The 21,803-nt window shown below is 42.2% G+C and overlaps 1 protein-coding gene across 4 annotated transcripts in view; it reads left to right on the forward strand.

Moving 5' to 3' along the window:
- LOC105487952 (cytokine dependent hematopoietic cell linker) overlaps window positions 1-21,803 on the forward strand; it is a 246,312-nt gene that overhangs the window by 213,473 nt on the left and 11,036 nt on the right. For 3 of the 4 annotated variants that reach the window (XM_011751612.2, XM_071093865.1, XM_011751613.3), the window contains exons 16-18: window positions 5,661-5,794; window positions 11,502-11,579; window positions 18,464-18,619. In XM_011751612.2, coding sequence (XP_011749914.2) covers window positions 5,661-5,794; window positions 11,502-11,579; window positions 18,464-18,619 — 368 coding nt within the window. Of the gene's footprint in view, window positions 1-5,660; window positions 5,795-11,501; window positions 11,580-17,554; window positions 18,408-18,463; window positions 18,620-21,803 lie in introns of those variants that run through there. The other variant, XM_071093866.1, reaches the window with a different exon arrangement.

A 21,803-nucleotide genomic window follows, 5' to 3' on the forward strand; every position in this document is an offset into this window, starting at 1 on the left:
CTACTGATCCTGCTCCTAATTCTGTCTCTCTTCTTATAGTAAGATCACTTTGAACAAATTAATTCTTTGAGCTTTACCTTTCCCCTTTCATAAAATTCAAGTAGTAATGTTAACTGATATACTCATATTAATATAGTATTTGCACACACACACACACACACACAGCCCTCTGCCTGCCACGTAGTAGGCAACTGATACATTTTAATGTCCTTTTTTCCTTTTCTGCATTCTCTTTCTTCTTCCCACCCAAATGACCTCAGTAGACCTGTGGGTTGTCTCACTGACTTCCATCATGCCTTCATATCACTGCTGCCATAAGCCATCTGGGCCTGAGGATGGAAAACCAAGCTGATAAATTCACTTCCCCTCATATACACATTGCTAATGGGTTTCCCAACAGCAGATTCCTTTATTTAAAAGGTGCCCAAAGAGGGCTAAAATAAACCCAATGGACTCAATCCCTAGTCATCAAATGTCAGGAATGGAAGTCCTAAAGGTCAGATCTGAGTGGATGAAGATGAAAAGACTTGGAGCATCCCGGAGGAAAGTCCAGAGGCTGACTGGGCTCAGAAGGGGTGTTACTTATGGAGGTTTTGTTGCAGGGATGGGGAAGCAGAATCATAGCTTAGAGAGAAATCCAGAATCTTAACTTGAAATATAAAATCAAGCACAAATAAAAAAATAAAGAGCAATTGAAGAATGGAATGGAGGAATGGAAATGGCCTTCACAGATATGAGTCCAGTCAAGCACCCCAGGGCTGTAAGTAGATCATCTGTACTAGGGTTGCTTAGGTTACTGTCAGCTAATCTCACCTCATCTCAGAGGAAACAAGTTGCCGAAAGAAGCCTGAGATGGATGGCGAAATGTTTGAGCCTTCATTAGTTCCTGTTTCATAAACAAACATCCAACAAGAACATGGTTTGTACCAAAAATTGGGCTGAACCCCAAGAATACAGAGTGGAGACCAGCCCACCTTCTCTTAACCAGTGCTTAAGCACACCTGCGATGTTCCTCCATCAGCTACTGAACCGATACTCATTCTACTGGGTATGAATTCATGCCTGGATCACCAGTACTTGGCGATGTGAAGTAGGCAGAAAACAACACGAAGTCTCTACACTCCTAGAATTATCGGTCTAATGAGCTCTCCAATGCATCAGGTATAGGCATTCTAATGCATCAGGTATAGGCAGTGGAGTGAAATTGACACCTCCATAGTTGTACATGTTATTATACTTATTTTACAAATGAGAAAATAATTTTGGGGAAGTTCAGTTATTCTTGTTCAGTTACTGCCTGATAAACAGATTTGGCTCAATTCTTTGATAAATGCATTCAAGTTAAACTATTAGGAACCCAAGCAAGTGGATCTCAGGACAGAAAAAAATATTTTGACATGTTGGAAGAGGCCCCAGTTTTGGTTATATTCCAAAGTAGTAATGTTATTCTCTAAGTCTGGGATTGTAGATCATCTGTTTTCTTTTCCTTTTTTATTTTTAGTTTTTGTTCACTAATGCTTTCTCTTTGCTTTAAAATAGATGGCTCTTTTTCTTTTCCTTTTGTTTTTTTCTTCGAGATGGAGTCTCATCATGTCACCCAGGCTGGAGTGCAGTGGCGCAATCTCGACGCACTGCAAGTTCCGCCTCCCGTGTTCACACCATTCTCCTGCCTCAGCCTCCGGAATAGCTGGGACTACAGGCGCCCGCCACCATGCCCGGCTAATTTTTTGTACTTTTAGTAAAGACAGGGTTTCACCATGTTAGCCAGGAGGGTCTCGATCTCCTGACCTCGTGATTTGCCTGCCTCAGCCTCCCAAAGTGCTGGAATTACAGGCGTGAGCCACCGCACCCAGCCTTTTTCTTATAAAATTATTTTTAAAATTGTGTATAAGGGTGAATTAAATTTTTCGAATAAATATTTATAGACTACCTGCTTAACATAAAATGCTTTATTATAAGTTACAACAGGGAGGTCTAGAACTGTGTTTCTCTAGTAATATTAGCAACACGCACAGCCAGTCTTGATGGGGTGGCTATATGATCAAACACTGTGCTAAGAGCTTAATCTATAATGCATAAGAATTTTAAATATTAGTAATTATTGATGTCAGTATGGTTTTTCAACCCATGCCTTTTCTATTAGGCTACTCTCCCTCAAATTTATTGTGCACCTCCACTGTGCTAGTCCCAATGTTCTTCCCCTTATCTTGTGGCTTCATTTCTGTGACCCTCCATTCTCCATATGAGGAGAGTCCTATTTCATGGGATTATAAAACTTAAATGTAATGTTTTATTTAAGAAAAAAGATTCCAAAGATTAACTGCTTCAATTATTTTAAAACAAAATCAATTAAATACTTATAGCGAGTTACAGAGTCAGAATTTCTTTCATTCATTCATTCAACAAAGATCCAACCAGGCTTTCAGGGAAAATTTACTTGGCAAACTTGTTCTTTTTGTTTCTTTGTTCTGTTTTGTTTTAAGTCATTCTCTGAACAAACTACAAATGCATAGCTGTTTCCAAATGCTCTTTTTCAAGTAGGACTTTTAAAATATCCAAGCAAGGCACTGAAGGTTAAAAAAGAATAAATCAGTTGCCACAATATCATGAAAAATTCATAATCACTGAACATTACTATGCATGCAACACCATCTAAGTGATAGGAAATACCGAAAATGGTTATTTTTTCCTCTTGAGTATGTTCCTATTTCTTCAATCTATGTTGAAAAGTTAATTATGGCCATTTAAATAAGTCTCAAGTCAATTGTATTGTGTATTAGTACAGCTCTGTTTTTGGTTAGGATTTGCCTGGTATACAAGTCTCCATCCTTTTGCTCTCTGTGTCATTACATGTTAGAAGTGCAATTAGCAAATAGCTGGAATTTTAAAATCAATCTGCACCTGATTTTTAAAGGTAAGTTTGCACCTTTGATACTTATTGTGCTTACTGATATTTTGGGGTCTGTTTTTATATGTTGTGCCTCCTATTTGTCCTGCTTTGTATTTAATTTTTTTGTCCTGCTGTATACTAGATTCATCTCGCCTTTATTTTCCTTTCTTTCTTTTTCTTGGAAGTTATACATTCCAGTATCAGTCTTCTTTTGGTTACCCTAAATATTTTTAACAATGGTATGCTAAAATTTTAGCAATCTGAAATTCATATTTTCTTTTCAAACAATACAAAAAACTTAGAATGCTTTCTTTCCGAAAGTGCAGATTCTTCATTGTGTTTGAAAGTTAAATTGTTTTATTTATAAAATAACATTTTAAAACTAGGAATGGCTCTAGTTTTATTCTCATTTTTTAAAATAGAAATTGATGGCTGAAATTAACTAACCACAATTAAGGTAATTTAAACTTTAAGTGATCAAACAGTTTTCTGCAACAAATATTTTGATACAAATAACCCCTCATAACAAACATCCTTAAGCTCAACATTAAAAGCAACAATCCTGGCCAGGCGTTGTGGCTCACGCCTATAATCCCAGCACTTTGGGAGGCCAAGGTGGGCAGATCCCCTGAGGTCAGAAGTTCAAGACCAGCCTGGCCAAAGTTGCAAAACCCTGACTCTACTAAAAATACAAAAATTAGCTGGGTGTGGTGGCAGGTGTCTGTAATTCCAGCTACTCGGGAGGCTGAGACAGGAGAATTGCTTGAACTGGGGAGGTAGACGTTGCAGTGAGCCAAGATTGTGCCATTGCACTCCAGCCTGGGCAACAAGAGCAAAACTCCGTCTCAGGAAAAAAAAAAAAAAAAAAAAAAAAAAAGCTACAATCCTTGGTCTCCTTAGAATAAAATTGTCAATGGATCAGAAGTAGTGTTCTTCTTAGTAAACTTAGAGATAAATTTGGCTTTTTGATTATAAGAAGCAGAATTAGCGCCTATATAATCTAAATATTATGGAAAATGGCATTTATTTGCTAATGTTTAATATTTCATCTCAAAAATTTACTGGATCAAAAGCAACCTATCCTTTCAAAGTTCTTGTTAAGTTACTAAGCATAACTGTAACTTTGGTTATGTTTTTAAAAATGAATTACAACTAAAAAACTTATAATTCCATATTCACACTGATTACCTCTTTTCCATTTCATATGTTATTTTTGCCTAGTATTTTACTTACATAATGTTTATCTATCCTAAAGGTTTTATGTTTTTAAAATAGCTACTCCTTGCTTAAAATTACCAATAAATTTACAGCTGTCTTGCTTGGTATTCCTCCTTATACTTCACTCCATGTTTGTGGTCTAAATTTCAAAATATATATATATTTTATTATTATTAACTGGGAAGACATGCAATGAAAATGTTATTTTGATTGAGGTATGTAGAGAAAATAGCACATTAACATTTGACAAGTGGTAGTGTCTTAAAGTTTAGGTGTCATGTGAAATCAAACCCCTATCAATGAACTTTTTATATTCTGCTACTTTAAAATCCCTCGGTCTGTCTTGTGCTTGAATTTATCTTTTATCCAGGCAGGATTGTGCAACATCATGTACTGATGACTTGGAAAATAATGGATAATAGACATAAACAGGACTGCCACTGTTGATACATGTTATTATGTAATATATTTTTTAAATCACATTTGCACCACCCACCACATTAGAAAAGTGTAAATGTTGGGTTTCTGTTATGTTACAGTGGCAGATGCAAGATTCCTCAAACTCCAGTTTGCACTTGCAAAGTCCAATCTTATGATCAGGAACAGACACGGCCCCTTGTTTTCCATGAAGTGACAGGCTCACTTTGTTCATTTTTAGTAACGTATCTGTCAGATATCGAGGTCGGAATAACAATAGCTTGTCAGTCATTCTTTTGGGTTAAAAAGTATGATATTTCATTTTTTAAAGTTATTCTTTCAAGTTGAAAAAAATAGTGTTTCCAAAATAGGTAATGAACTTGTCCTGTTTAAAAAAATGAACAGAGTTCATTACACACAGAACAGAGTAGACAGTTGGGGGAGAAGTGAGGATGTGGATGGAGAAATATGAATAGACAGTCCATTCAGAGCCTTATGGACAGAAGGAAAACACTTACATTTTCTTCTAGGCAGAAAGGAAATCATATCAGAAATTTTACCAAGGGGAGTGGCAGAGTCAGAATTCCAATTTTTTTTTTTTTTTTTTTTTTTTTGAGATGGACTCTTGCTCTGTCACCCAGGCTGGAGTGCAGTGGCATGATCTCAGCTCACTGCAACCTCCGCCTCCCTGGTTCAAGCGGGTCTCCTGCCTCAGCCTCCCTAGTAGCTGGGATTACAGGAGTGCGCCACCACGCCCGGATAATTTTTATATTTTTAGTAGAGACGGGGTTTCACTGTGTTAGCCAGGATGGTCTCCATATCTTGACCTCGTGATCCACCCACCTCGGCCTCCCAAAGTGCTGGGATTACAGGTGTGAGCCACCACGCCTGGCTCAGAATTACATTATTAAAAGATGACTCTGGGAGTCCTAAGGAAAGAGAGGAGGAAGTGCAAAGCTACAGGCAGAGAACAAAACAGAGAGAATTAAGGTCACTGGGTGAGCTGATGTGGTGTTGACCAAGAAGGTCCTCACAGATATAGGAAGGAGCGAAGGGTTTCAGTTCCTTTTAGGAGGTGGGGGACAGCCTGCACCAGTCACAAAATCACACTGAAATGTGAATTTAACCTTTCCAGATCATAGAGGAGCCTTGCAGCCCTGTTCTCCTCAGAGATGCCAGCCTCCAGCCAGCTGCAGCCCTCACGAAAATATACCACCCTATAAATACACAAGCTGGAGACCACCTTTCCCCAAAAGGTCTGATAGAAAGGTAAGCAGACATTTCTCTGCCAAGTCCTTCTAGATGTACTTGGCATCTAAATAGAGCTTTCCTGAACAATGCCCAAAATGAGATTATTTATGTTTGACTTTAACTTTTTCCCTTCTGGCTACATATTACTGGGTTTTAATATTTTTAAAGTATTTTAATATTTTTAAATATGTTGCTATATAACACATTATGTTGGTCTCTCACCAGATTCTTTGACTGGCATGTTTCCAGATTCTAAAGTGTTTTTAAAAAATTAATCCAAAAATATAGATATTTAGACATGTGTTTTATATTTACCGGCTGTCCAATAATCTTGTGGGGGGTTAACTAGGATATACAGGTTGCAATTTTTTTCCAGCAAAAGATTCATGTATTACACACTCATTTCAGTTAACAGTCCAGTGACCATTAGTTGAGCAGTTATTGTGCCAGATAATGTGCTAGAGGTTATGGTCCCCACCCTAATGGAGATGTAAAGAGTGGGGAGATGCAAATGGATGCTAACTGTGTTCTTGTGTGTCCATCATCTATTTTGTGGTCTCTTTCTAAAATACGCTCATTCCCTACAATTGATTATTTTTGCACCGTTTTTCACTTACATTACCCTATGGTGGGGGGATAAAGCTTTCACTGTATCTTGTATGCTTTCTCTCCATCACATTAGATGTTATTTATTAAAGTCTTTCACTGTAAAACCCCAGAGGATGTGCCTCTTCCAGGTCTCCATCCCACACCCTGCTATTACTCACTGTCCTGCTACAGAGCTTGTGAAGATTTCTAAGCAGAAGCAGAATGAATAGGATATCTCTGGTGAATTCTTACAGTATCCTAAAGCTCTTTTGTTATCCTTATATTCATATTAATTTCTACCAATTCTAAAAGGGTCTCATAATCTGAAATTAGACTTTGGAAAATATTTTCACATCCTGGCCAGGCGTGGTGGCTCACACCTGTAATCTCAGCACTTTGGGAGGCCAAGGTGGGTAGATCACCTGAGGTCAGGAGTTTGAGACCAGCCTGACCAACATGGAGAAACTCTATCTCTACCAAAAATACAAAAATTAGCCAAGTGCAGTGGCACATGCCTGTAATCCCAGCTACTTGGGAGGCTGAGGCAGGAGAATCACTTGAACCTGGGAGGCAGAGGTTGCAGTGAGCTGAGATCGCACCACTGCACTCCAGCCTGGGCAACAGAGCTAGACGTTGCCACACACAAAAAAAAAAACACCACACGTCCTGCTTTTATTGTCCCTTGTCATGCACTCGCCTTCCTTTTGCTCTTTCATCTTCTTCATAAACATGGGGATCCCTTGGTTCTAACTAGAGCTAACTAGAGGTCTACACAAGGTCACGCTCCCTCCCAGATCCCGAATTCCTCATAGGCATGAGACAGGCTTGGACCACATCAGGATTTCCCCGATTTCAGGTATTTGAATGTGCCTTTATGATTTGTGGCATATATATGTCCTGTCAATAATAACATTTATTTCCTTAATAATACTCTTTAAGGTGACCTGTTTTCACTTGATATCACTATCCTGGTTTTTTTTAAAACCAGTGTTATATATCATAGAAAGTGACTTTAGAAGTAACTCCATTCAGGCCAGGTGCGGTGGCTGACGCCTGTAATCCCAGCACTTTGGGAGGCCGAGGTGTGCAAGGTCAGGAGATCGAGACCATCCTGGCCAACAGGGTGAAACCCCATCTCTACCAAAAATACAAAAATTAGCTGGGCATGGTTGCGCATGCCTGTAGTCCCAGCTACTAGGGAGGCTGAGGCAAGAGAATTGCTTGAACCAGGGAGTTGGAGGTTGCAGTGAGCCAAGATCATGCCATTGCACTCCAGCCTGGCAACAGAGTGAGACTCCGTCTAAAAAAAAAAAAAAAAAAAAAAAAAAAGAAGTAATTCCATTCCTTAGTGTATGCCCCAAAGAATTGAAAGCAAAGACTCAGATATTTGTACACCCACGTTCATAAAATTATTTGTAATAGACAAAAGATGGAAACAACTTCTATGTCCATTGACAGATGAATGGATAAACGAAATGGTACACACACGCACACAATGAAACAGGAATAAAGGAATAAAAGGAATAAAATTCTCACATGTGATACAATATACAAGAACCTTGAAAACATTATGCTGAGTGAAATAAGTCAGACACGGAGGACAAATATATGACTCCACGTATACAAGGTGCCTAGAACAGGCAAATTTGTAGAGACAGAGGGTAGGATGGTGGTAACTGAGCCCTGAGGAAGGAGGTGGAGGTAATGGAGAGTTATTCTTTAATGGATACAGAGTTTCAGTTTGGAGTCATTAGAAACTTTTGGAGATGGATAGTGGAAATGGCTGTAAAGCAATGTGAATGTACTTATTGCCACGGAATTGGTTAAAATGGTAAATCTTATTATATTGTTGCCGAAAAGAGTCAAATTCTGGAAAATATTTGAAGAGATTTATTCTGAGCCAAATATGAGTGACCATGGCCCATGACACAGTCCTCAGGAGGTCTTGAGAACGTGTGCCCGACAGGGTACAGCTTGGTTTTATACTTTTTAGGGAGATAGGAGACTTCAATCAAATACACCTTTTTTCTTTTTCTTTTTTTTTTTGTTTTCTTTTTTTTTTTTTTTGAGACAGAGTTTCACTCTTTTTGCCCAGGTTGGAGTGCTATGGTGTGATCTCGGTTCACTGCAACCACTGCTTCCCAGGTTTAAGTGATTCTCCTGCCTCCCGAGTAGCTGGGATTACAGGTGTGCGCCACCACACCTGGCTAATTTTGTATTTTTAGTAGAGACAGGGTTTCACCATGTTGGCCAGGCTGGTCTCCAACTCCTGACCTCAGGTGATCCACCTGCCTCAGCCTCCCAAAGTGTTGGGATTACATTTAATAAATACATTGTTTCAGTCCAGAAGGGTGGGACAGCTTGAAGTGGGGCCTTCCAGGTTATAGGTAAATTTCAAATTTTTCTGGTTAACAATAGGTTGAGTTTATCTAAAGACCTGGGATCAACAGAAAGGGAATATCACTGATAGATAGAGGTCTTTTTATAGGTTAAGATAAGGGATTTTGGACCAAAGTTCTTATTGTACAGATGAAACCTTCAGGTAGCAGGCTTCAGAGAGAATAGAGTGTAAATGCTTCCTCTCGGACTTAAAGTCTGTGTTGATGTTAATGACGGAGAGGTATAATGAGGCATGTCTGACCCCTAATTCCCGGCATGACCCAAACCAGTCTTTCGGGTTAAATTTTAACAGTGCCCTGGCAGAGGAGGAAGTCCATTCAGATGGACTTAGGAGGCCTTAGAATTATATTTTTGGTTTACAATATTTTCCCTAATTAAAAAGAAATTCATTGCAATATAAACAAAACAAGCTATTAAACTGTAGCAGGATCCCATCACCTGCTAATGACTCTCAGCATAAGGACTGCTCCTCTTCTGTTAAAGAAGAGATTAGAAATGTCAGACAGATATTAAAGATGCATTAGGCCAAAATGAAACATTCCTTTTGAATTATTCAGGGGAACTAGAAAGAGAATTAGAAGGGGACTCCCTTCCCCACAAGTGATTCTGAGATATGTAATTCAGTTTCTGAGCACCAGTTACATTCACCAGCCATCCCGCATGACCACACCTGGAGAAACATAGGACTCATCTCTAAACGTCTTCCAACTTGGACAAATAAATAAAAACAGAGTAGATGAAATGCACCATGACTGAGCTCTGCCAAGTCCATGGACTGGCCAAGAGGCCCCCTGGAAGCAGTAGACCACTTCAAGCTTAGACAGTTCACGTTTCAGTGGGGAGATGGGGCTCCACGGCTTCCCTTTGTCTCTAGAGCCTGTCACATGGCTTTGCTGGAGTGAGGCAGAGCTGGTCCTGCCATGGACCTTTTCAGCAAGGGGGTAGGGACTAGGTCAAATAAGAGGTGAGTTTTGGACCAGGCGCGGTGGTTCACACATGTAACCTCAGCACTATGGGAGGCCAAGGCATGTGGATCACCTGAGGTCAGGAGTTTGAGACCAGCCTGACCAACATGGTGAAGCCCAGTCTCTACTAAAAATACAAAAATTAGTCGGGCATGGTGGCACATGCCTGTAATCCAGCTACTTGGGAGGCTGAAGCAGGATAATTGCTTGAACCCAGGAGGCAGAGGTTGCAGTGAGCCGAGATTGTGCCACTGAACTCCAGCCTGGGCAACAAGAGTGAAACTCTGTCTCTCAAAAACAAAAAAACAAAAAAAAAAGAGGTGACTTTTAGTCCCAATCTTGATGCAAAAGAATGGCTGAGCTGGGTAGGCAGAGGTGAAGACCAGGAGGGATTCCAAGCAGTAGGGCCAGTTCTGTTCTATTCCTGAAGCTGTGTGTGTCCAGAGTACAAGCACTTTTGTCTGGCCAGACCCATGTCTGAAATGGGGTGGCAGGAAGTGAGACTGCAGGGTTGAGTTAGAGCTAACTCATACCGTTCCAGATGGTGTTCACATCAGTGTGTTCTCACGTGAACAGAATCAGAATCTCAGTATTGAATGTATCAGGTTTATTTTTCAGTGGACCAGAGACTCCAAATGAATGAGAGACAAAAGACCTGACATCACGTACCTAACTCTTGCCAACCACGTGACAGGTTTTGACAACTTTTTTTTTTTGAGACGGTGTCTCGCTCTGTCACCAGGCTGGAATGCAGTGGTGCAATCTCGGCTCACTGTAACTGCCACTTCCCAGGTTCAAGCGATTCTCCTGCCTCGGCCTCCTGAGTAGCTGGGATTATAGGCACGTGCCACCATACCCAGCTAATTTTTGTATTTTTAGTAGAGACGAGGTTTCACTGTGTTGGCCAGGCTGGTCTCGATCTCCTGACCTCTTGATCTGGCCACCTCGGCCTCCCAACGTGCTGGGATTACAGGTATGAGCTACCACGCCCAGCTCAGGTTTTGACTTTCTGAACCTTCACTGTCCATCTTCACTAGGGTTAATACTACCTGACATGCCTACTTCAAAGATGTGTTGTAGGGATGGACTGATATGCTACTAAATAAGGAAGGACCTTATAGATGCTGGACTCACAAGGAGGGTTATTTAATATTACGATCCTCGGAACCCTGTGAAGGAATTGCAAGTCCATGATGCATCTCCCTGACTGCCCTTCCTTCTCCCAGTTAGTCTGGATTTTATCATCAAAAGAATTTAAAATCATTTAACAGTGATATAAATAAAGCAGCGTGGCCCAGGGAGAAAGCTAGATAAACTAGGATCCGAATCATAGCTCAGCCGCCTGTGCCTCTAGAGAAGTGGCAGAGATGGACTCTTTCTCCCTCCCTGCTGTTTGTATGTTACTAGGGCAGTGTAGGCTTCACAAACAACACATATTTCCACCTCAACAAGCCTCAGCAGCTGAAGATTCAGAAAGCACTGATAGATAGCGGGCTTATCATCTGTTCTGAGGGTGGTGCTGAAGGACCTTTCTCAACAGATTCCCGTTGACTTCAGAATTCCCCAGATGCAGTAACTTTTTCTGTGTCTCCCTGCCCCAAGTATCTGTGGGCTTCTCCAAGTTCAGGGACTAAATGTTAGGCACTGAATATCTACTATAGATTAAACTGTGATTAGGCACTGGTGGAACAAAAGTAAATTTTGAATTAATTAATCAATAATTCATACTTTCCTTTGACCCTAAAATATTTGTAATTGATTCTGTTCTGCAGGATTTCCAGCACAACGAATGGTACATTGGAGAGTACAGCCGCCAGGCAGTCGAAGAGGCATTCATGAAGGAGAACAAGGTAATGCCTTTCACATGGTCCACCGTCATTGTTTCCATAGGCATCTTAAGGTTCTCTGCTCATGTGTCACAAGATGTAACAAGCAACTTGCTTTCATGTATTATTTCCTGCATCACCCTGCATTTCTCAACGCTGGGAGGCTGTAGTTGAAAAAGGCATTTAACATGGAGAGTTTCAGGCCAGGTGCAGTGGCTCGCCCCTGTAATCCTAGTACCTTGGGAGGCCGAGGTAGGTGGCTCACTTGAGGTGAGGAGTTTGAGACCAGCCTGAACAACATGATGAAACCCTGTTTCCACTAAAAATACAAAAAAAAAAAAAACACAAAAAACAAAAAAACAAAGAAATTAGCCAGGTGTGGTGGCACGTGCCTGTAATCCAAGCTACTCAGGAGGCCGAGACACGAGAATCACTTGAACCTGTGAGGTGGGGGTTTCAGTGAGCCGAGATTGTGCCACGGCACTCCAGCCTGGGCAACAGAGTGAGATGCTGTCTCAAAAATAAATAAAATAAAATAAAATAAAATAATAAAAACAAAAAACAAGAAAACATGAAGAGGACTGGGCGCAGTGGTTCACGCCTATAATCCCAGCACTTTGGGAGGCCAAGGTGGGTGGATCATCTGAGGTCAAGAGTTTGAGACCAGCTTGGTCAATATGGCGAAACCCTGCCTCTACTAAAAATACAAAAATTAGCCAGGCGTGGTGGCAGGCACCTGTAATCCCAGCTACCCAGGAGGCAGAGACACGAGAATCGCTTGAACCTGGGAGGCGGAGGTTGCAGTGAGCCAAGATTGTGCCACTGCACTCCAGCCTGGGCAATGGAGTGAGATGCTGTCTCAAAAATTAATTAATTAATTAACTAAATTAAATAAAAATATAAAAACAAAAAAAAGCATGAAGAGGACCGGACGCAGCAGTTCATGCCTGTAATCCCAGCACTTTGGAGGCTGAGGCGGGTGGATCACCTGAGGTCAGGAGTTCAAGACCAGCCTGGCCAACGTGGTGAAACCCCGTCTCTACTAAAAATACAAAAATTAGCCAGGCGTGGTGGTGGGTGCCTGTATTCCCAGCTACTCATGAGGCTGAGACAGGAGAATCGCTTGAAGCCAAGCAGGCAGAGGTTGCCGTGAGCCGAGATCGTGCCACTGCACTCCAGCCTGGGCCACAGAGCAAGACTTTGTCTCAAAAACAAAAAACATGGAGAGTTTCAGGCCTGAGGCTTGGTTGTGCTAATTATCAGCTGTGTGGCTTCCTCAAGTTTCTAAATAACTTCCCATGTAGATTTATTCATTTGTAAAATGAAACATAGTAAAATCAACCCTAAGGAACTATTTTGAAGATGAAATATGGATACTGGACTATAGAGGTCACAATAGAAGGGGCTTCCTTCTGCTTTCATCAAGGTTTATCTCCTTAATCAAGGTTTGCCCAAAGTACTGTAGGGTCTTTATGTCTCACTTCTTCGAGAAAGGAGCAGGGATTGTGAAGGCTGCAAAAGTCAGGATATGGTAGGTTACGTTGCAGTAACAACCCCAAGATCTCAGTTGCTTAACATAATGAAACTTTACTTTTGCTTGCAAACCATGTTCAGGATGGGTTTGGGTGGATAAACCCAGGCTGCTGGGGCTCCATCTCAATGGTGTGCTTCTACCCTCACACTCTGACTCGTAATACATCCTCTCAGAAGTAACATAGTTTACTTCCGCTTACACATCTTTGACCAAAGGAAGTCACGTGACCAAACTTAACTTCGAAGACGGTGAGGAAGTACAAACCTACATGTGACTGAAAGGAGAAAAGAACTGGAATACTTGTCATCAGGTCAAATGACTACCACAACCATCATCATCCCAAAGAGCAAATGATTATCAAGCAATGACTATGTGCAGAGAACTATGAGATTGCTTAGAAGTTATAGAAAGTGTCTCAAGACTGAAGCAACATCAAAACCTATCCCCAGCTAATCAGTACAATGGGCATTGTTGAAAGAGGTAACCCAAACGTGAATGAATTAATTAGTGAATAAATGAGAGGTCTACAATAAATTTTCATAAAACCTAGCTCTCAGAATTGATGTTGTAAAATTAAATAAATGATATGTATAAGTTGCTATGCTAAAGAGAATCATGCCCACTCCAAAGATGTTCACATCCTAATCCCCAGAACCTATGAATATGTCACCTTCATAGAAAAGGGGACTTTGCAGATGTGAAGGTAAGGATGTTGAGAAGGGGAAGTAACTATGCATTATCTGGGTGGGTTCAATATAATCACAAAGGTCCTTGTAAGAGGGAACCAGGAGTTTCAGAGTCAGAGAAGGGACGTGATAATGAAAGTAGAGGTCAGATGAATGGGAGAGCAACAAGCCAGGGATCTTGCTGGCCTCCAGAAACTGGAAAAGTCATGGAAACAAAGTCTCTCCTATTGATTTTAACCCAGCAAGACTCATGTTAGACTTCTGACCTCCAGGACTGTAAGAGAATACATTTCTGTTTTACATCACTAATTTCATGGTAATGTGTTATAGCAGCAATAGGAAATGATACCATTGCTTACAAAGTATCTTGAACACACACGGAATAAATGGAATATCCCATTTCCTAGATGAGGAAACTGAGGCTAAGCCAATATGTTGGTCATAGAGAAACTGACAGAACATGCATTCAAGATCAGTGCTCTTTTCACAAAATCCCAGCTGACTCTAGTAGCCCTCAAAGTTCTTTTCACAGCCCGGGTGGAGAGCCCTGGGTGGTTGGCTGATGCAGCTTCTTGAGGACCCTCCTTTCCTCCTTCCAGGGAATCTGGCCATGCCTTGGTAGAGTGGCGAACCTGGTGATGGTAGATTCCAACGCTGGCTGTCGTTCTTGGCTAATCCGTGCCCACTGCACCATTGCACTCACAAAGCCTGTTTTCCATCAGAAGAACTAGTCTTAGCAGACCTCCTTCCAGGAGCCCATGTGTGGATTGTGCTGGAAAAGCAATATGCATGTGACCTGATGCTCTTCCGGCAGCATTTGGGCGCTCAGCAAATGCTCCCTTCCTCTCTTTCTGTGTGCCTGCTTCTGCCTCTTCCCAAGAAACTTATACCATAGCAACTTATACGTATAACTTATTTTAATTTTAAGAAAATAAAATCTCAGTTAAATGACTTCATATGTTCCCTTTCATATTCTACTTTTCTGTTTGTCTCAGTTCTGTCAAAATGTGTTTCCCATTTATGAAAGATAACTTATTTTAAATTTCAGAATTACTCAGATTTATTTTGACAAATCATTTCAGGGTTTAAGAGGATAAACCCAAAAATTGGCCGTGAGTTTTGGCCTCTTCTCTCCTTCTGATCTTTGGCAGTGCTCTGGGCTTGAACATTAAGGCTTCAATTATGACTAAACATTTTAGGCAGAACAAGTTCCAGAAAATTCTGCCATCCTATTTTATACAGAGGCTTGTGTATTTAAAGGGTGAGGATTTGGTTTGGCTTTTCAGTATTCCATTTAGTAACTGTGATGCTTTAGGGGATTCACTTAAGCCTTTAGACTTTTATTCCTTTACTTGTAAAATAAGAATAAAATTTTTCCATCAATGTTTATGTAAAGAACCCAACGTTTATGTAAAGAACCTGTAAATAGGCTGGGTGCAGTGGCTTACGCCTGTAATCCCAGTACTTTGGGAAGCCGAGGTGGGTAGATCACGAGGTCAGGAGATTGAGACCATCCTGGCTAACACGGTGAAACCCCGTTTTTACTAAAAATACAAAAAAAATTAGCCAGGTGTGGTGGCGGGCACCTGTAGTCCCAGCTACTCGGGAGGCTGAGGCAGGAGAATGGCGTGTACCTGGGAGGCGGAGCTTGCTGTGAGCCGAGATCGTGCCACTGCACTCCAGCCTGGGCGACAGAGCAAGACTACGTCTCAAAAAAAAGAACCTGTAAATGAACCAGGCACAGTGGCTCACACCTATAATCCCAGCACTTTGGGAGGCTGAGGTGGGCAGATCACGAGGTCAGGAGTTTGAGACTAGCCTGGCCAACGTGGTGAAACCCCGTCTTTACAAAAAAGACAAAAATTAGCCAGGCGTGGTGGTGGGTGCCTATTATCCCAGCTACTCATGAGGCTGAGGCAGGAGAATCACTTGAACCATGGAGGCGGAGGTTGCAGTGAACTGAGATTGCGCCACTGCACTCCAGCCTGGGCAACAGAGAAAGACTCCATCGTAAAAAAAAAAAAAAAGTCCTCTAAATGAAACAATGTGTGCAAAGTGCTTGGCAATTCTCAATGCACCTTAGCTACCAGTATCATCATAACATCACTATCATGTTACAATATTATTTATAAATTTTGTATACTTAAAGTATTGCTATGTTGTATTATATAGTATTACCATTATTATATATCTATAAGTATTCATTATAGAAATATATAATTATATATAGCTATTATAAAATATAGAGAATTATATATCATAATTTATTATTATAGCTATAAATCACTATATATATTATCTATATTTATCATGCTTTTTTTTTTTGAGACAGGGTCTCACTCTGTCACCCAGGATGGAATGCAGTGGTGAGATCTCGGCTCACTGCAACCTCCGCCTCCTGGGTTCAAGCGATTCTCCTGCCTCAGCCTCTGGAGTAGCTGGGATAACAGGCACATGCTACTATGCCTGGCTGATTTTTGTATTTTTAGTAGAGATGAGGTTTCCCCATGTTGGCCAGGCTGGTCTCGAACTCCTGACCTCAAGTGATCCACCTGCCTGGGCCTCCCAAGTGTTGGGAATACAGGTGTCAGGCACCGCACCCGGCCTCTATTCTTCATAGATCACTTATAACCATCTATACAATACACACAATTACACTTACAGATTTTTCATTTTCATTATATAAATAACACAATGTAACTACAAAACTAAGCCTGGTAGATGTGTTCATGTGCAGGAGGACTGCTCCATTTCTCAGTCTTTTACAACCAGATCTTAGTATCATTCTGAATCATTCCCTGGAGTGTACAAATTATTTCTAATCATTGTCCTGTTCTCAGCTTTTGGACCATTTGACGCTGTTGACCTGCTTTTGGAAACCCTCAGTCTCCACCTCTTGACTTCTGTCACTCTGAATCTCCTGGTCTTCCGTCATCTTTCAGACATCTCCAGACCTTTTGTGTCCTCTCTTCTTTGCCCTGTACTTGCCCTCACCTCAACATAGGCTACAATTCCTCCTCCCATAAAGGGCCTCTCCATTCAGTTTGATATCCATGACTTAGAAGCCCCATGTCTCTTTCAGGAACCCTAATCCTGCATAGACATCTTTGCACACAGAAGTCCAATTTATCAGGTAAAAGCTTTCTCTGCTCAAAGCCTCCCACTATCTCTAGAATAATACCCAAGCATCAGGCAGAAGAGGAAATATGTGAACACTGAGAGATGAATACATTAAGAATCGAGCTGGAGAAGGGCTTTTCCATGCAGAAGGAGTAGCACATGTGGCATGGTTCAGCTGTGACCCTACACAGATCTCATCTTGAATTGTAATCCCCATAATCCCACGTGTCTAGGGAGAGACCTGGTGGGGGTGACTGGATCATGGGGGCAGTTTCCCCCATGCGGTTTTAGTGAGTGAGTTCTCGTAAGATATGATAGTTCTTTATTTATTTATTTATTTATTTGAGACGGAGTCTCACGCTGTTGCCCAGGCTGGAGTGCAGTGGCGCGATCTCGGCTCACTGCAAGCTCCGCCTCCTGGGTTCACGCCATTCTCCTGCCTCAGCCTCCTGAGTAGCTAGGACTACAGGCGCCCGCCACCGTGCCCGGCTAATTTTTTGTATTTTTAGTAGAGACGGGGTTTCACTGTGGTCTCGATCTCCTGACCTTGTGATCCGCCCGCCTCGGCCTCCCAAAGTGCTGGGATTACAGGCTTGAGCCACCGCGCCCGGCCAAGATATGATAGTTCTATAAGGGGCTCCTCTCCCTTCACTCCTCAGTCTGCTCTCTCCTGCTGCCATGTGAGAAGGTCCAAGCTTGCTTCCCCTTCGCCTTCCGTGTGATTGTAAGTTTCCTGAGGCTTCCCCAGCCATGTGGAACTGTGAGTCAATTAAACCTCTTTCCTTTATAAATTACCCAATCTCAGGTTATTTCTTTATAGAAGTGTGAAAACAGACTAATACATCATGCAAAATCTGGGAGCCCCAAAGCAGATGGTGCCTTTGGGAAATGGTGGCTTAGCTGGAGCCAGGAGCCAGAGGCAGAAAGCTGCAGGAGCAGTGAGAGATCAAACTGCAAGATAGGTTGGTCATGCTAAGTTCATGGGCACTATGCCCAGGTCAGTAGGAAATGATGAAAGTTTTTTTCTTTTTTGTTTTTGTTTTTGTTTTGGAACTGGAGTCCTGCTCTGTTGCCCAGGCTGAAGTGCAGTGGCACGATCTCGGCTCATTGCAGTCTCTGCCTCCCAGGTTCAAGTGATTCTCCTGCCTCAGCCTCGTGAGTAGCTGGGATTACAGGCACGCACCACCACCATGCCTGGCTAATTGTTGTATTTTTAGTAGAGATGGGGTTTTTCCGTGTTGGCCAGGCTGGTTTCAAACTCCTGACCTCAGGTAATCTGCCTGCCTTGGCCTCCCAAAGTGCTGGGATTACAGAGGTGAGCCACCACACCTGGCCTTGATGAAAGACTTTCAAGAAGAGAGTGTCAAGATCCAACTGGTACACATCTCAGAAAATGACAAGAACCCATAGACACGCAGACACTCAGTACAAACTTACTGAATTAAAGTGGTTTACCCAAAACTAAATCCATCTGGGAATCTCATGCATGCAAACATCATTGTTGCCACCATTACAAAGGCAGAATGCTGGCATGCCTGAAAAGATGGCTGTTACTCTTTTTGTTTCAGGATGGTACTTTCTTGGTCCGAGATTGTTCCACAAAATCCAAGGAAGAGCCCTATGTTTTGGTTGTGTTTCATGGGAACAAAGTCTACAACGTAAAAATCCGCTTCCTGGAGAGGAATCAGCAGTTTGCCCTGGGGACAGGACTCAGAGGAGATGAGGTGGGTATAACTCAACAGCCTCCCTGTTCCAGGCTAAGCCCAACAAATAAAGGGAGAGTTTGGGGGATGTCGCCCTGGAGGAGGAGGATGCTGCCCTGAAGAAGGGGGATGTAGGCTGACCTCCCCATCCCTTCCACAAATATCTGCACATCTTACACTTTGGCCTACCAGGCCAGCGGCCAGTTTTGACCATTTCATGCACCCCCGTTGCCTGCCTTGCCTATTAAAGAAAACTCATTCTACAAGACACATCTAAACTCTGCCTCCCAGGAAGCCTCCAGAGGAGCATACACTAATGCCAAATTCCTTTCCCTCCTCAGCACTGAAATGCCCACTGCAGACATTTCTGATGTCTGTCGGAATTCCTTAACTATAGATTTGTGTCCCCAAAATGAATGTGAAACCAGCCACAGCATTTGGGCTATATTGAGCATGCCTGTCCTCAGTACAGATCTGCTGATGGGGGCGAAAGAATGAATCAATTAAAATATTCGTGAATAACAGAAATCAATCCACAAGAAAGGGGAAATTTTCACTGAATATGTATATGCCAGGCCTAGTCTATCTGCATTACTATTATTATTATTTTGAGACAGAGTCATACTGTCACCCAGGCTGGAGTACAGTGGCATGATCTCAGCTCACTGCAACCTCCTCCTCCCGGTTCAAGTGATTCTCCTGCCTTAGCTTCCTGAGTAGCCAGAATTACAGGCATGCACCACCAAACCCAGCTAATTTTTATATATTTTTTAGTAGAGATGGGGTTTCACCATGTTGGTCAGGCTGGTCTCAAACTCCTGACTTCAGATGATCTGCCTGCCTCGGCCTCCCAAAGTGCTGGGATTACAGGCGTGAGCCACTGTGCCTGGCCAGCGTTATCTTATTTTGATCCTCCACAACTCTTTGGAGTCATGATTTTTCCTGTCTTAGATGTAGGAAAACTGAGGCTCAGAAAATTAAATAAATGGCCAAAGACGCACAGGCAGTAACGGAAGGGGGAAGGAGAGGCTGCTCCTGCAACTCCCCTGTTGATGAAGGAAGGGGTAAAGGAAGGAAGGAATGAAGTTAGTTATGAGCCACCATTTCTAAGGATGTGAGCTCAGGCCGGTGACTTAACTTCCCTGGGCTTTAATTTCCTCAAATGTCAATGTTATTTTAAAGCCTAGACTTCAACAATTTAGTGATTCCCATTTAGCATCTCCAGGTTGCAGTTTTATCTGTGGGTGTGTATTGTTAGGGGCTGAATCGTGCCTCCCTCACTCCAAAAAACCCACACGTTGAAGTCCTAACCCCCAGTAGCCCAGAATGTGACTGTATTTGAAGATAGGGCTTTGAAAGAGATAATTAAGGTTAAATGAGGTTATTGGGATGAGTCCTAATCCAATATGACTGATGTCCTTGTGACAAGAGGAGACACACACAGAGGGGCGACCATGTGAGGACACGGGGAAGGGACGACTATCTGCAAACCAAGGAGAGAGGTCGTGGGAGAAAGCAGCCTTCCAACACCTTGGTCTTGGGACTTCAGCCTCGAGAACCGCGAAGAAAGACATTTCTGTTGTTTAAGCCACCTCATCTGTAGTGCTTAGTTACGGTAACCTTGACAAACGAATACAGGATAAAACCAGAACTTTCACACAGATACCGACTGTTTTTCAACAAGTAACAAAATAGGGCACATTGTTAGGGCTGCCAACAGGCCTCAGGTAGGCACACATGTGAAATCGACGTGCAGGCTGCATGAATATTCCAGCTTAAATCCCGTGTCTGACCCAGAGCACTTTTTTGAGGCTCGGAGAGGAGTAGTTAGCACCTGTGAGGCGACCATGGGGTCAGTTCACCACCCTTTGCTATAGCCCGGGAACACTGTGACATGAACAAGTGCATAAGTGAATCCATAGATTAATACATAAATCTACCAGTTACAGTCACATTAAGAAAGTGCTATGTTAACACCAAAGAGAGAAGTGGCCAGTTCTTCATTTTGTGGAGAGGATTGACAAGTTAATAAATGTAAAACACTTAGTGCCTGGGACCTATCAAGGCCATGATAAATTTTAGTTATATTTTCGTCACTATTACTGAGTCATTTTAATAAGTAGGATATAGTCCCCCTAAGATACCTATGGTAATGGACTTTCCAACTCAGTGTCCCTTGATCTTCCTATATCTTGTCTCAGCTCATAGAATTTCTCATCTTTAGGAAAGCATTATATAATCCTTATTTCTTTATTTATTTATTTTGAGACAGGGTCTTGTTCTTGTTGCCCAGGCTGGAGTGCAGTGGCATGATCTTGGCTCACCGCAACCTCTGCCTCCCTTGTTCAAGCCATTCTCCTGCCTCAGCCTCCCGAGTAGCTGGGATTACAGGCATGTGCCACCACGCCTGGCTAATTTTGTATTTTTAGTAGAGATGGGGTTTCTCCATTTTGGTCAGGTTGGTCTGGAACTCCTGACCTCAGGTGATCCGCCCACCTTGGCCTCCCAAAGTGCTGGTATTACAGACATGAGCCACCGCGCCCAGCCAGGAAAGCATTATATAATTCTTAAATGCTTGGGTTTAAGGGGGTTTTTTCCTCTGAGAATAGAGGACGTGGACATGGTGTGCCTTTGCATGTGCCAGGCCCTTGGGCCAAATGCTGTGTAATTTGCTCTCACATGGAGTTCTTGAAAAAGCTCTGGAAAGGACATCTTAATGAACCTCATTTACTGGCGAGGAAACTGAGGCCTGAGATAGTTACAGCTTTTTTTTCCAACATGCCCTACTTTGGTCTGCTAATAAAGAAAAGGAAGTAGAGTGACTCTGTGATAATATCCTAATAGCTTAATCAGACTGTCAGCCGGTTCACTGACTGTCTCGGCAAATAAGGAGCAACTCCTATCGCAGGCCATAGATTAGACCCTCCGCCTCCAGATGGGCTGCTCTAATTACTGTCACCAAGGAACCCTGAGAGAACCAAATGTCTGTTTTAAGAAGCTCCTGTCTGTGTTCCTCTGGAATTTTCTCCTCCTTTGCATTCCCTATTTTTTTCCCGTATGTGTTGAACGTACATTTCCACAGGTGAAAGAATGAATCAGTGAAAGCATTCACTAATAATATAAATATATATACATAAGTCAAGCAATGAGAAAGAAATCCAAGGCAGAATCCTGAGTTTTGGTGGGGTTTTATATGCACTGGAGC

Source organism: Macaca nemestrina, chromosome 3 (assembly GCF_043159975.1).
Source record: "Macaca nemestrina isolate mMacNem1 chromosome 3, mMacNem.hap1, whole genome shotgun sequence".
Lineage (NCBI taxonomy): Eukaryota > Metazoa > Chordata > Mammalia > Primates > Cercopithecidae > Macaca > Macaca nemestrina.